General features: G+C 42.0%; 1 protein-coding gene across 1 annotated transcript; it reads right to left on the reverse strand.

Annotated features, from left to right (window-relative positions):
* Positions 1-1636: 1636 nt before the first annotated feature.
* Positions 1637-13717, reverse strand: NTN5 (netrin 5). The gene is made up of 5 exons (XM_039334889.1): positions 12997-13717; positions 10499-10687; positions 8424-8573; positions 4438-4518; positions 1637-3010 (listed from the first exon to the last, which is right to left on the reverse strand). Exons 1-5 carry the CDS (start codon positions 13577-13579, stop codon positions 2691-2693), a joined length of 1323 nt encoding a protein of 440 aa, XP_039190823.1. The 5' UTR covers positions 13580-13717; the 3' UTR covers positions 1637-2690.
* Between the last annotated feature and the right edge of the window lie 2189 nt (positions 13718-15906).

A 15906-nucleotide genomic window follows, 5' to 3' on the forward strand; every position in this document is an offset into this window, starting at 1 on the left:
ACCCATTCTGGTTCTCTCCTCGTACCCATCAGGTCTATGAACTCTTCCCCGATTTGGAGAACTAAGTTAGCCTGAACAACCAATAGTGGGAAAAGAATGCTTGATGGTGAAACTAGAGAGAAAGAGTGGAATCTCTGCCCTCTTTTGTCACCTGTTCAGGATGCTTTTAAATATAATTTAGAGCAGGGATGTCCAACTTTTCACAACTTTTAAGATTTGTGGATTTCAACTGAGGTTAGAATTTTTGCTGGCTGGAGAGTTCTGGGAGTTGAAGTCCACAAGTCTTAAAGTTGCCAAGGTTGGACACTCTTGGTTTAGACCTTTTCTGAAGTAGTCCTCAAAATGTTTCCTGCTCTTATCTATGCAAGATGCATCTGCTGGATTTGTATACACAGCAAAGCCCCATTTTGAACAAGATCACCCAGTGATGCAACCTATGACACACATGTTAAAAATGATATGATACGACATTTTAGGTAACATGCCAGCATTCGCCAATTATAACTATTATCCCTGTTTGAGTTATCAAAGAAACTGAATGAACAAAAATACAAAAAATATGTGACCCTGTCCCATCCAGAGCTTAAAATGGATTCTCACCATACAAATCATTATGTGAACTGTCATCCTCAGGATTGTGATTGGTGGTGACATGAAAAAGTCAACAACTTGCAAAATGCGATAGGGACATGGCAGCCATGTAGTTTAGTTGTCTTCCACCTGCTGCACTGGGTGGCTGTTTGTAGGAACAATGTGAGTTAGTTTAACTGTACTGGAAAGATTGGAATTTAAGAACCTAATGGAGCATTTTATGCTTATTGAATTCATTTTAACAGAACTTGATGTTCATAATCGTTATTTATGGATAGGGATTTCTCCCAAATGTTTATGAGTTCACATGCCTCTTTAGCTGTTTAACTCAGCAGGCTTCAGAACACAAATCATTGAATCAACCCAATTCTATGTAGAAGAATGACCCATAGATGCTGTTTAACTGTAAAGCCTTTACAGTTAGTCCTCAACTTATGACCGCAATAGCACCCAAAATTTATGTTGTTAAGCAAGACAGTTGTTAAGTGAGTTTTGCTCCATTTTACGAACTTTCTTGCCATAGCTGTTAAGTGAATCACTGCAATTGTTTAGTTGGTAAACATGGTTGTTAAGTGACTCTGGCTTCCCTATTGACTTTGTTTGTCAGAATGTAACAAAAGGGGATCACATGACTCCAGGACACTGCAAATGTCATAAATATGGGTCAGTTGCCAAGCATCTGGATTTTGATCATGTGACCATGGGGATGCTACAACGGTCTTAAGTGTGAAAAGTGGTCATAAGACACTTTTTTTCAGTGCCATTGTAACTTCAAATGGTTAATAAACAAATAACTGTAAGTCGAGGACTCTAAAACTGTTCTAATGATCTGTGTACTACATCAGCAATATTAAAAAGGAAGTGAGTTAAATAAGAAAAGATTCTCAGCACTTAGATCTTCACCAGCCCCACTCAGAAGGGATATCAAGCTGTTTCTTGTTATGACTTCACTTCTTTGAATCAAGCAATCAGGACAAATTTTCTAACCTTTTATTATCAAGAAATGCCATCCAGCTCAAAGGGAATTCTTTATATGGAACATTTTTCTGTCAGTCTTACATTCCAAAATCACTGCATTTCTCAAGGGTTTCAATTTAGCTTTAGTTAAATTGTATTATTTAGTTTCCTGAATATCTGATATGAAGATGGTGGAAAAGGTCAGACCTATTTGAAATTTTAGTGGCTCTTGACACCACAATGTCTGAGAAGTTCTGTTTTATTGGCATTATAGTAACTTGCTGTGTTTAAAATATCTTTTGACACAATACAGCTTTTTAAAAATGACTTGATACATTACAATTCTTAACTACTTTGATAGTTTTTGTTTCAAAGGTCTCACAGGAAGAGTTATTGTCAGAACTGGTTCTTGACTAATTTAGACATCACCCTTGAAAAATGTCAAACTCATGACCAAAAGAAATCTGACTATTAGCTGATATCAATTGATGGTGAGGTTCCTTTTGAATGCAGCTGTGAAAAACACTTGCCCCAAAATACTCGGTTTTGACAGATGACCAAGATGTATGCTTTAGTCCTCTGTTGAAACTCAACTTTACCTCTTATTCTTTATCCTATCCTATCCTTATCCTACCTCCCATGAAGGGAGAGAAGGAAAACAAAGCCAGGGGACACCTCCATTCTCCATCTGTGTTATGTGGTAAATAACAAGAGCACCATTTGTTGAGGTTTGTCCCTGTGGCAGGATAGAGTTTGCTAGTGAAGAGTAGCATATGTTCTACCCAGCTAGTCTCCTGATGGCTCAGGGTGCTATAGCTTAATCAGCAGCTTCCCATGCCCAAATATTTTCCATTAATTCATCCAAAACCAAGTTTCTAGTTCAGCTGAATTCCTCTGTCTTGTAAAGAGGGGATAATATGTCAACCCATGGGTCTGTCAGAAGGATGAATGAGGGAGTCATTGATAATGCAGAACTAAAACTTTAAAATCAAAATCAGTTCCAGTTTAAGCTCAGCTTTTTGTACCCAAGGGAGTTTCTGTGGGACTCTGAAACTTCGGGTGTGAGGGTTTTTCTACCCATTCAGGCCTTTTCCTACCTGTTTCTTCACCCACCTTCCCATCACCTTTTTGGCTTAGATACTTCAGCATTTTCCATGCTTGCTTTGTTGCTGGAAACTTCGTAATTTATGTGCCCAAGCATCCCTCCAGAGCAGAGCAAGGCTGTTTTTGTCAAGGATTAGCCGGGCAGGGTCAGGTGACTCGGCATCGTTGCCGATGATAAGGTAAAATTTGCCCACTTGGAGGTGGAGGCACCGGCAGGCCAAATCTTGTTCTGGTACCCAGAGTGGCTGCTCTCCCCGACGAATAGGTACGCGACGCTGGCGGTAGACAGTGAGGACTGAGGCTGTAAATTGCCACCATGTTCCAGACTTCTCTAAGGCCAATAGCTGGGCCTGGAGAACTGCCATCAGTATTGTGAAGGTCACCCAAAAAAGAGAAAAAAAACCTATCAGGAAGTGAACTGTTATGTGATCCTGCCCTAATTCTGGAGCTATGACATCACTCCTTTTACAACTTCTCTTTTATTCCCACCCCTAAACAGTAGCATCTAAGACTCCAATTTGCAACCCCATGCGATCATCACTAGGCGCATCATCTCTGGGAAAAGCAGTGTGTTTCCCAGCAAATGGTTGTTTAACAGAGGATTTATCAGGGGTCCACAGCATCATCTTCCGCATGAAGACTATTAATTTCATATATTCTATATTTCCTGGATTGATTCTGTGGGAGGGGCATGTTATAAAGGTAGTCCTCAAATTACAATTCATTTAGTAACAGTTCAAAATTACACTGGCACTGAAAAAAGTGCCTTAGGACTGGTTTTTCACACTTACAACTGTTGCAGCATCCCCATGCTTATGTGATTGGAATTCAGAGGCTTGGCAACTGATTCATATTTATGATGGTTGCAGAGTCCCGGGATCATGTGATTACCGTTTGTGACCTTCTGTCAAGCAAAGTCAATGGGGAAACCAGATTCACTTTACAACCGTGTTGCTAACAACTGCAGTGATTCACTTAACAACTGTGGCACGAATGGTTGTAAAATGGGATGAAATTCACTTAATAACTGTCTCACTTAGCAACAAAAATTTTGGGCTCAGTCGAGGACTACCTGAACTGTAACATCACTTCCTGGTTGACTATTCCAGTTGTTTTTTTATCACAGTTTTGCCAGCAGTGAAATAATAGGCATGGAAATGAGAAATGGTGCATCAATTTGGTGTACAGATAGTCCTCGCTTAATGACTATCATTGGGACTGGCAAATCCATCACTAAGTGAGGCAGTCATTGCCACAGACCTACAACCTCCATTCTGCCATTGCTGTTAAGCAAATCATCCACATTGTTAGCCAAGCTATCATGTGACGATGATTTACAACTTTACATCCGGTTTCTCTATTAACTCTGCTTGTTGAAATCTGACTGGGAAGCAGGCAAATAATGATCACATTAACCACAGACTACTGCAAAGGTCAAACATTCCTGCTTTTTGTAAAGTGCCCAAATTTTAGTCATGTGCTATAATGGTCATAAAAGTGAAGACTAGTCAGAAAGTTATTTTTTTCAGCACTCTCATAATTTTCAGTGGTTGCTAAACAAGAACAGTTGTTAAACAAGGACTAACTGTAGTGATGAAGGTGATTGGAGTGGGGAGCACCAGGTTCAAATCCAGCCTCAGCTGTGGAAGCTGACTGGATGACTTTGGGCCAATATTATGCCTCTGCAGAGTTTGCATTCAGGTTGTTCTCATGGGAAAAAAAACTGCATAAATGTCTTGAGCTTCTCAAGAAACAGTGGAATCGCAAATAAATAATAAATATTACCATAATCCTTCTTGCAATAGTTCCTCAAGTTCATGTGGACATGTCTTTGTGGTGGTGTGCAATGGCTCTGACATTCGGTACCTGGTGAACAAACAACAAACAAACAGATGGGAGGGATAAATCATTCTTCTGGGCAATATCTGACCGCAGTTAAAACCTATTATTTATCTCATGTATTATTTTCATTAGAGCAAGATTAGGCAACCTGTTGTTCTCCTGGTATCTCAGATGCTATCTGGAGCTTATGGGAGTTGTTCGAAAAATGTTGAAAGCCCTGACCTAGCTGCCACCTGGATCACCTTGGAGCAAGAACCGTTTCCCTTGTACAATTCCTCCTACCAGTTCTCAAGTTGACTGTCAGCCCCACTAGACAGACCAGGCCAGGAAATCAATTTGAATGGATGGTTAAAACAGAACTGGCTATAAAGAATCTTGCAACTTCGTGCTGTAACTCTTCCCTTTTCCTATACTCCTGTGAATTAGGGAGGTGTTTGGGCTATTTCTGAACGTTATATGGACATTCTGGACTTAAAGAATGCTTCCACCCAGTGTTCTCAACCTGCGGTCCACAGACCCCTGGAGGGCTGTGATATCATATAGGGCAGTGATGGCAAATCTTTTAGAAACTGAGTGCCCAAACTGCAACCCAAAACCCACTTATGCATCATTGGGTGCCAGGTGGGTGTAGCCCATTGGGTGGGTGTGGCCCATTGGGTGGGCGTAGCTGCAGTGGTTACAGCAGATTGGGTGGGACTAAAAAGTTCAATCAATTCCAACTTTGCAAGATCTTTTTTTTCCCGCGAGAAGTTGAAATTGACTGATTGAACCTTTTTTTTTTTTGTAAACGGCGGTGGAGGCCTAAAGCAAAAAGATTTTATAAAACCCAGCTGAAGGTCTAGGACTGGGGCGACGGCACGCGTGACCACAGAGAGGGCTCTGAGTGCCGCCTCTGGCACCCGTGCCATAGGTTCGCCACCACTAATATAGGGGGTCCGCAAAGGCTTGAAGAAATGTTATGATTTAAATCTTGAGTTAAGTCTCGGGGGTTCGTGGCCATGCTCCATGGCCACAAAAGGTATTTAAAGGGGGTCCACAGTGAAGAAAAGGTTGAAAACCACTGCTTTAGCCTCTTTTATTTGACAACAAAGCCTGCATGGCTTTGTGAGCATCATCTTCCTTACTCTTTGCATTGACTGTAAAATTGTTTTCATTTTTTTTTAGAGATGAAAAGGGCTCTTCTTCCAGGGATGTGGATTTCCAACCCTTTTAAAGGAAAAAAATTAACTGATTTCCTTAGGAAAAGTAAGATAATATTTACACCCTCTCTTCTCACCTGCTTTCCATTCCTGAGGTGGTATAACTGTAGTTGTCATCTCCTCCTGGATTCCTAGGAAGGGTAAGATGTAGAATAATAGATTTGGTATTCCCCCCCCCCTCCTGTTGGGAGTTTCCATGATTTCACTAAGGACTGTTCACAACCCTCCCAAGTTGATCTTCATAGTTTTCAGCCTCCACGAAAAAGCTGAATACCAATCAAATGATTACAATAGACTGTAGCCTTTGCTCAACTTCCAGAAATCTTTCCTGCAAATTCCCCCCCCCCCCAGGCTGATGCTTTTGAAAGTGATATCGCCAGAAGCTCACAGCTGGACTGCCTGGCTTCCATGACATCAGTCCACTTGAGATGCAATGTCTGTGTGTATGCTATGCCCTATGATTACCTCATTCAGCATCCCTTCTCATAAAGATCGGGGTTTTACTGGAAAACATGAACTCACTTCCTGATTCATAATTGGGAAACAATACTTTATTCTATGGAAAGATGTGCTGGAAGAAGTGGGAAGGATTTGCTGTTAATCAGGGTTATGTGCCGCATGGAAAAAAGAAAGATACTTTATGTTTTTTATGTATGTGCGTGTGGAACAAAATTTATTTATCTATTTGCATCCCACCTTTGTTATTTTTATAACTCAAGGTAGTGAACATATCCAACTTTCCTTCCTCCTCCTCTTTTCCCTACAACAACAACCCTGTGAGGTGGGTTGTCAAGCACCTGATCACGTGATTGTGGGGATGCTGTGATAGTTGTAAGAGCAAAGACCTGTTGTCAGTCACTTTTTTCAGTGCTGTTGTAACTTTGGTTACTAAATGAATGGTAATTAAGGCGGGGACTACCTATATGGATATTTCTTTGATGAAATGAATAGTATCAAAAGAGTGACCTTTTTTTCCTTAAGAAAATGGTAATTTTGCATCGAAGACCAAATATAGACAAGGGCAGAATGAGATAAATTCAAGACACGTGGAATGATGAGTGGTTATTATCCACCATCCAACCTCCATCTTCAGAGATGGCCTATATTTGATTCGCAGATTTCTAATTTTGTATTATAAAACATAACTGTCTGCCATTCCTCCCAGGCACTTAGTGTTTGTATAGATGTTATTTCCCTCCTTTATTTGATCCGGACAACAGCCCTAGGCTTGTAAGATGGTTAGTAGCTGTAATGTATTGGCCACAACTGTTTTAAATCACTTGCTTAATGTCTGACCTACATTGCTGTATTGTTTAACAGTTGTTGTTACTGAAAGCCAGACGGGTTGTCTCCAAGCTGATAATGAGGTTGGGGTGGGAAACTGTTACTTAAACCTATTGGTTGACACCTAGAGGCTAACTCAGTGGTTCTCAACCTTTTTAATGCCGCGACCCCCAACTGGTCATAAGTCGAGGACTACCCAAGCGGTCGTAAGTTGAGGATTACCCAAGCGGTAGTAAGTCGAGACTTTCCCTGCTTGGGGGCACCGCACATGTGTGGTGCCTCCCCTTGTGCCGGCCGAGGCATAACTGGCAAGCGGCAGAGACGGAGCAGGCCGAGCTATGGCTGGGCCACCAGCTGGCCCAGCCCAAGAGAGGTAAGGCACCCATGCGTGCCAGCAATCCTCCCTGTGCCGCTGGCCTCCCACCTCCCACCCCTGGCCCTCTTTTACTTACATTTTTAGTAGTTGCTCAGCAGGGAGGGGTGGAAACTTCCAGACAGCTCGCCTTCACTGCAGACAACTTGCAGCACCGTTTGCAGAATGGGACTTTTGGCGGGCTCAGCAGGGCAGAGACAGCCTGGACAATTCCTATTGGCTTTTGAAAGCCAATAGAATTAGACTTTATTCAAGAGAGTCTATTCTATTGGCTTTCAAAAGCCAATAGAATAAAAGGGAGTAGCACATCTAAGGAAAAGGGTAAAAAAATGGTGGACTGCATTGTTTGGCGACCCCCGTGAAATGGTCGTTCGACCTCAAATGGGGTCCCAACCCACAGGTTGAGAACCGCTGGGCTAACTGTATAAATAGCTGTGCAGCAGACTTTAGGGCTGCTTCTGTTCTGAGTTAATAAACTTGTTTGCTGTTTCAACAATCTGCATTGTTCAATGCCTAAAGAACCTAAGATATAACAGTAGCCCAATTGGATTTTATGCTACAGAGGAGAGAGATTCCCAGTGGTATTTCTTCCCAGACTGGAGTCTAACCACAAGGGACCTCCATGGGGATTGGGGTAAAAAAAAAAAAATCAAGATAGCTGCTTTGGCTGTGTTATTGACATTCTAGTTCTTTTTTATGTGTGTTGCATGGCCCTGCTAACCACTCTGAAATGCTAAACAAAGATTTTTATAGAGTTCCCTGAAGCCTCCCCTGAAGGTTAGCAATTTAAGAAAAGGGAAACTAGAATCTGTAGATCTTGACCTCTTAGTTCTTCTTCCCTATTGACCCAAGGGGCAAAGGACACGCTCCATAACCTGATAGATGTATTGGGAGTCCCAATCCTATGCTTACCCAGGCATAGCGGTGTGTCACTTGGAAGGTGCCAGGATGGGGGAGGTTGCACTAAGGTGCTTCATTCTCAAATTGGCCCCAAGAAATGAATTGTCCAGGTGTGGACTGGGCTGTACCAAAAGGCTGACATGGAAGGAGGTTTAAGGAAGAAGAAAGCTTACGAATGCAGGGTATGTGAGCTCTGCGGCTTTGCTGGAAACCCTGGGCACATCGATTGCAGGTCAGGCCGGTGACGCCATTCTTGCACTGGCACTGTCCAGTGGTCTGGTTGCAAATGGCACCAGTTGCCCCAATAGGATGACACTGGCAAGCTGGAAAGAAAAAAGAGGAGAAGCTATGGAAGGAGAATATGTACTTGGCCATCTCCACAATAATCTATCAATCCTGACTTTTTTTAGTTAAAAGGTGTGTGCCTTTTACAGGAATGCAAGCTTTCTCAATGCTGTGACTTTAAGAGAGAAAGCTCCAAAACTCCCTCTCTTGACCATAGTGTGGATTCACACATCAGAGTAAGCCATGGTTTTGCTTTTTAACCATGATTTGCTGACAAGCCACAGTTGCCTAGATTCAAATGCCTATATTCAAATCCATCTCCAATGGATTCCTTCAACCTGCTAGGTCATAAACAAGCATTAACAACTGAGCATAGAGGATGGATAACAGCAAAATTAAAAGAAAAAGTTTCCTAAAGAACACATCCTAGATTTTTTTCTCAATGGAATCCAAAAAAGAGCTACCATAACAATCCTCATCCCCTTCACCATACTACATTTCCCAAGGAAGGCCTGGTCATTACATCAACCTTGGAGACAAGTTTCAAAGCAAGGGAATAAGCTTGAAGTATTTAGAAGGCAACTCAACAGGCCTTCACAGAAAATATTAATAGTGCAGAGAGCGGGTTTTTTGTTTTTTTGTTTTGCATTGTAACCATTGCAAGCCTTATTCAGATGACTTTGATTCTCTGTATACACTCCAGGGTGAGTCCAGGGGGTTGAAAAAGTTACAATGGTGGCCATAACCATTTGATTAAACCACACCTCATTTTAAGAGGTGTCATTACTCTATAAAAAATGGTGAGGCTTTGATTGTATGGACCCTTTTGGGATCCTCTCCTTTTTTTGAAAATTTCAGGGAGCCTTATAAACTTACTGACCCCACACTTTTAGTTGAGTGTTCGAGTATCACAAATTTCACATCCCAGGGAGGATAAGAGGAGACTGCTAAATCAATTTTTAGTTTTTTTGCAATGGCGCCCCTCTCTTTTCCAGGAATATGCATTGTAACCCTTTTCCTAAGCATGATGGAGACAAAAACTCCATCTTATGAACAATTAGAGAATCAGTTTGTTCTAGTGGTTCAGGCACCAGGCTAGAAACAAGGAGACAGTGAGTTCTAGTTCTATCTTTGGCTTGACAGCGGGCTGGGTGACTTTGGGCCAATCACCAGGAGACAATGAGTTCTAGTCCCACCTTAGGCATGAAAGGTGACTGGGTGATTTTGGGCCAGTCACTCTCTCTCAGTCCAACCCACCTCACAGGATTGTTGGTCTGAGGAAGATGGGTGTAGGAAATGATTAGGCTGAGCCAGAGAGAGGGATCAAATGTGTCATCGGTCTTTATTCCCTTTATGCCCAAGAGATCTAAGTCCAGCCCATCTTGAATTCCATTGACTTTTATTTACTGCCTATTTGCTTTGACCATTAGTAGTTCAGATTCTTGTAGAGAGGATAAGTCTGCAATAAACTTTTATATTCACTTGAACTGCATGGACTTCCTGATTTTCCCATGCTTCACAATGGGCAGTTAAGAAATACGAAAACTAAATAAAATATAAAATAATATAATATAAAATAAAAAATAATAAAATAAAAATAATATAATATAATATAATATAATATAATATAATATAATATAATATAATATAATATAATATAATATAATATAATAGGAGGAGGAAGTAATATTAGGTATGTTTGCCGCCTTCAGCTACCTATAAAGTAATAAAGGCGGGATAAAAAAAATCCCACAATGACAAAGTTGTATTTGCAGGATAGGGTCAAAAAAGCCATAACTGTATGATTGAAGCTCTGCTCTTTTTTATAAGTGACACCTATTCCTTGCACATAAAAAGGGAGCAGGCTTCGATCAGATAGGCAAGGCCGCCATCTTGACTTGTTTGAACCCCCTTCTGTGGTCCCTCCTGGCAAGGATGCTCTGGGTTTCAGGACCTGACCCACCTTTGCAGGCTCTGTGGCTGGTGATGGGATGGCTGAGGTCACGCTTAAAACCTGGTGAGCAATACTGACAGTGGCGCCCGGCTGTGTGGTGGCGACAGTTCAAGCAGATCCCCCCACTCTGGCGCCCTGAAAGTTCAAAAAGCTCTATGCTGAAGCGGCAGCGATGGGAATGGCGGTGGCAGTTGCAGGCTGAGGACACAGGAAGGTGGTTCATCAGTTCAGGCAGCTTTCTCCGTCCATGCCCAAAACCTCTTTCCACCCCACCTCTGGACCGCCACCAGTATGCCCAGCCCTCCAAGCCAAAGGGGGTCCAGAGGGGCAGAATGGGTCAAAAAATCCAGATCCTGGTTGCTACAAGGTGATCAAACCCAGTAATTTTTTTTACATACATTGTGCAGCTACATAGGTTAAGCTCCCTCTGCCCTGACCTTTGTGACCTTTCAGTAATGTGTTTTTTTTCCCCAACAGACCTGGGTATCCCCTGAGGAGAGAGATCACATGTGCTTGTTGCCTTAGTGGTTGCTGATTCTAACTTTCTCACAATCTTGTTTTTATTCATGTTTAATAAAGGTAATTGTTTTAAGAGATCTATAAAACAGGCAGTCCTCGATTTATAACCATTCAAAGTTACAACAGCACTGAAAAAAGTGACTTAGGGCAGTCCTGGCACTTGCAACTGTCAAAGCATATTCCCTCAGTCATATGGTCAAAATTTCTGCACTTGGCAACCAGCATGTATTTATAACAGTTGCAGCATCCTGCGGTCAACCGATCATCACTACATGCGATGACTACTGAGAGGCAGAGTCAATGAGGGAAGCTGAATTTGCTTAACAACCGCATGATTCAATTAATAACTACACTGATTAGCTTAATAACTGTGGCCCAAAAAGGTTGTAAAATTGAGCCTGACTCACTTAACAACTGCCATGCTTTGCAACAAAAATGCTGGTTCCAATTGTGGTTGTAGACTGAGGACTGCTTGTATTGGCAACATGGGGAGCAATCAAACTTAATAAGTACATAATACACACATGTGTTAGAAGGGTTGCCATATAAATTTGATAAATATCTAAATAATAAAGAAATAAATAGGGCCAAGCTTTGATCATATCACAACCATCCTCTGACTTTTTTTAAAAACCGTTTTCCCATGAAAAATCCTCCAGTGTTAGGAATTTTTATCCCCACCAAAAAAAAAAATAAAAAAATCAAATGCTTTAAATCAGGGATCCCCAACCCCCGGTCCGTGGACTGGTACCGGGCTGTGGCATGCCAGCAACCGGTCTGCACAAACAAGCAAAGCCCCATCTGCAGGATGCAGGCAGCACACAAAACCACACTCTCTCTGATCCACGGAAAAACCTCTCTCCATGGAACCAGTCCCTAGTGGCCCAAAGGTTGGGGACCTCTGCTTTAAATGATTAGCAGTTCACTGCTTGTGGGTACCAAGAAATCCTTGGTGTCCCTAAGTGGCATCAAGGGAATCCTCAAATAAATTGAAAAGTGGATTACAGTGTTTTTAAAAAAGGGTGTCAACGCTGCTAACATTGGATGTTCTTGCTTTGACAACATATGAAGATGCAACCTTTTTCTTTCTTATACTTTACTCTTAGAATTAGATGATGCTGGGGGAGGAGGAGGAATGTGGTGGGAGTTAGAGTAACAATATTGTACTAGTGTGTGAAATAAGAGTTGATAAGAATTGGCGGTAGCAGAGCAGGAGGGAAAGCCTGCATTTCAAACTAATTGGACAATATGATTTATGACTGTTAATTGAAGGAGGGAATTGTGCTTTGATACTATGTGCTCAGGGGAGGGGAATCCAGTTTTTGGCTTCAACTATGTTAGTGCTGAAGCTATGCTACTCCGATAAAGATTCTTTAAGGTAAACAATGCCTCAAAGTTCTTTGAAGAGTTTTATCTGTCGGAACCATGACAAAGGGCCATTTCACAAGATTTCAGTGTTTTCACTTGAGATCTTATCTTTATCCAAATAAAGATGCTAGATTTTATGTGGTTTTGGTGAAATTGCTGACCTCATTAAATTTTGGACTTAAAAAAAAAAACAAATTGGAGACAGTCCAGCAATGATCCTAAAAATGCCTGAAAAGATTGCTCTAAAATTTTGAAGGCCAAATTGTCACACAATTTTGGTAGAACTACAACCCAATTTGGCCATTCTTCTTTTTTTTGAAGAGTGGGGGGAAATCTCTTAAAATGCAGAGAATTCATGAGATGTTGGAAATTCTTTTTAAAAATTATTTCTGGGGATCTGAAAAGATGGCCGGACCTGTCCTAAACAGATTAACAGCAGGATTGATTTTTTTTTCTGAAAAGCTTTGGAAAAGTGCCCATGGCAAAATCTTTCTAGCTTCAGGCTGGGAAGGACCATATGCAAATGGGACTTTATTTCTGTAGAATTCCAAAGAGCAGATCCCAGCTCTGGACACATAATGTTCTTAGCCATGGTTGCCCTATCTTCCCCACAGTCTCACCCACACATTCATGAGCATCTTTGGGGGTTGCCCTTTGCCAGGGCCTATCCCAGTGGAAGGTTTTGCAGAGGTCACATTCAGGGCCGGCTGTGTTGTGCTGACAATCACACTGAGATATCCCTCCATCTTTCCCAGCTGTGCACCGCGAGGCATGTCCATTGCATTTACATCTGCCTCCAACCTGCAGCTCAGCTACTCCAGAGGAGGCCTCTTTCCTGCGCAACCCCAGAGTCCGGGTTGAATGCATGCGGTCAAAGGACATGCGGAGGTCAGTAGCGGTCACCCAGTCCTGGAGGACAGGACTATACTCGAACCGCTGGGATGAAGGGCGGCCTGCAAGAGGCATGAAGGCCACCAGCCCTCCGGTGAGGGGCTTGAGTGCTGTTTGAGCCTCAATACAAACTGCTTCATGCTCCATGCTTTTCACAATGGTGGTGGTTGGGGGCAGATGATAACGCTGCCAACAGTGGCTGGAATAGAACTGAAAAGGCACCCAACTGCGACCATAGTCCATAGACTTGTAAATGGCCAAAGATTCTGGTCTTGGGGAGCAGAACCTCAGAGCCACGTAAAGGATTTCCATTCGCCGGCCTAAAGCCAAAGTAAGCGTGGCATTGGCTCTTGGCTGAGACCACCAACACGTCGTATCCCCGTCACTGTCTGTGAGTTGCTCTGACTGGTGGGTATGTTCTTGGCAACCTTGGCAGAATTTGGAGGTTGGGTTGGTTGAATCCCGAAAGGTGCAGAATCGCCCAGGAGGACTGCTGCATGTACTGGAGGCTTCCACCTGACGGCCTGATGCCAGTTCGGACAGCTCAGGCAGGCAGTATTGTGGGTGCTGGTTGGCATTGTAGCAAGGGTCATGAGGGTCGGGAGTTTGGCCCAGAAGGAACGGAAGGAAAACTGCAACACCCCATGGGAAGTGAAGCATCTCTGGGGAAAGGCGTCTGGATTCAACAGCTCATCACCTGGAAGATGAAAAGATAATAGCTGACATAAAAAATAGAGCGATGGACAAGACATTCTGTTCTTCCCTGCCCCCTCTTTCCTATTTTCTACCTATTGTTTCCAAAAACAATAGAGGGAGAGAGAGAGAGAGAAGCAAGCTAAGGCTCATGTGATAAAGATGTGAGACTACGAGACTATGACGCTGAAGATGTTTGATCATAATAAAGCTCCACAAATTTGTGCTGGTTGAGGAGTTCAGCTGCCATAATTCCCAGCCAACGTGGCCTTCATCTCCTATCTCTGACATTTCAAGCATTCTGTGGGTGGTCAACACTAGTATGGCGATCAATGCACATGGTTTTCTCACTTCCAAAGTTGTTAAAGCACCTGCTCTGGGCTCTCTGATCATTTGTACCATACTAATTCACACACATGAATGTCTCCCGCTGTCTCTGATCTCAACAACTTTCTCTAATTGAGAACATAAGCCCAAGAGCCAAGCAGATGAGGATTTAATGAGCATGAGTAAATAGCTTTCAACTCTCTTTTCACAGTTGAGGCATGGATGGGAATTGGCCCAATGCAAGGGCCTGGGAGGTGGGTGGGGTGGAGGAGTCAGGAGAAACCACAGAAAGGGATAAACAAGGAGAAATTGCTTTTGGTCCTACGTATGTTGGAAAAGATGCTTTGACCATTCTAGGAGAAATAAAAGGTGAAAAGAAACATTGGATTAAGGAATAACCATTTGTGCATTATGATAATTTGAAATTCTTAATTTTGTCTGCATTCTAGCATGCTGGAAGGTTGAGTTTTTCTTCTGCAATTCTGGACTAAAAACATGAGACAATGAGAGATTTAGAGGAACAGAATCTCTTATCAATTGAACATTCCCTGGGTCTCAGAGAGATACATTCATAGCAATGCCCAAGTTTGGGAAGATGTGTCCTTCAAAGAAGAAAAGTCATGGATTCTGCACATTTTCTTACCTAATAGTGCAGCTTTCATGTTCTGGCTGTGTTCACATGCAACATACGTTGCTTAATTATGGTTTGTTAAATAAACCACAATTGACAGGTCAAAGCAATACCTTAAGCCAAAGTTAGAAAAGAAATTCCCAACATTATGCCTTAGTGTAGTCTATGACCCAGTTTCTATAATAGATTTTTAAATAAAGCTATATTTTGGTTTTGTGTAATATTGCCTCTTGTCAAGTTACCAGATGCAGACGTGTTTAGGGCTCCTGTAACATGTCCCAAATATTTATCCTCAGTAGTTTTTGACCCCAACTATTTATCACTTGTAATAAATGGTGTAATGAAGTGGCAAGCTAGGAGAAAATCATTTAAATCTCTTCCCCCAAAAAGCTGAGGAATCCTGGCTTATCCAGTGCTTGCAAAACTCATTAAATCTACCATTGATATGATAAGGTGCAATTCAAATAAGTGCTTTACCTACAGTAGCACATTAAAAATAGATGCAGTTTGTCTTGCTTAGATAAAAAATAGCTTAATTGATGGGATTTTTTTTCATAGTGCCAGGCAGTCCTCGACTTATGATCACAATTGGGGTGGTTGTTAAATAAGTCACAAATGATTTTATGACCTTTTTTTGCCATGGATTGTTAAAGGAATCACTGCAGTTGTTAAGTGAATAACATGGTCATTAAGGAAATGTAGCTTCCCCCTTTGACTTTGCTTTTCAGAAGCCAGCTGGGAAGGTCACAAACAGTGACCACATAACCATTTGCTGCAACAGTTTAGAAGAAACTGGTTGCCAAGCACCCAAATTTTGATCTTGTGACCCTGGGACAATTGAAAGTGCCACAACTGATTGAAAATCACTATTTTCAGTGCCATTGTAACTTTGAACAGTCACTAAATCAATAGTTATATGCCAAGGTCTATCTGTACTGCCTTTTCATGCCTTTAGATAGTTTTTACTTAAACACCTATCTTATGCATA

Source organism: Crotalus tigris, unplaced genomic scaffold (genome assembly GCF_016545835.1).
Source record: "Crotalus tigris isolate CLP2741 ecotype Arizona unplaced genomic scaffold, ASM1654583v1 scf7180000017639.5415321, whole genome shotgun sequence".
NCBI lineage: Eukaryota > Metazoa > Chordata > Lepidosauria > Squamata > Viperidae > Crotalus > Crotalus tigris.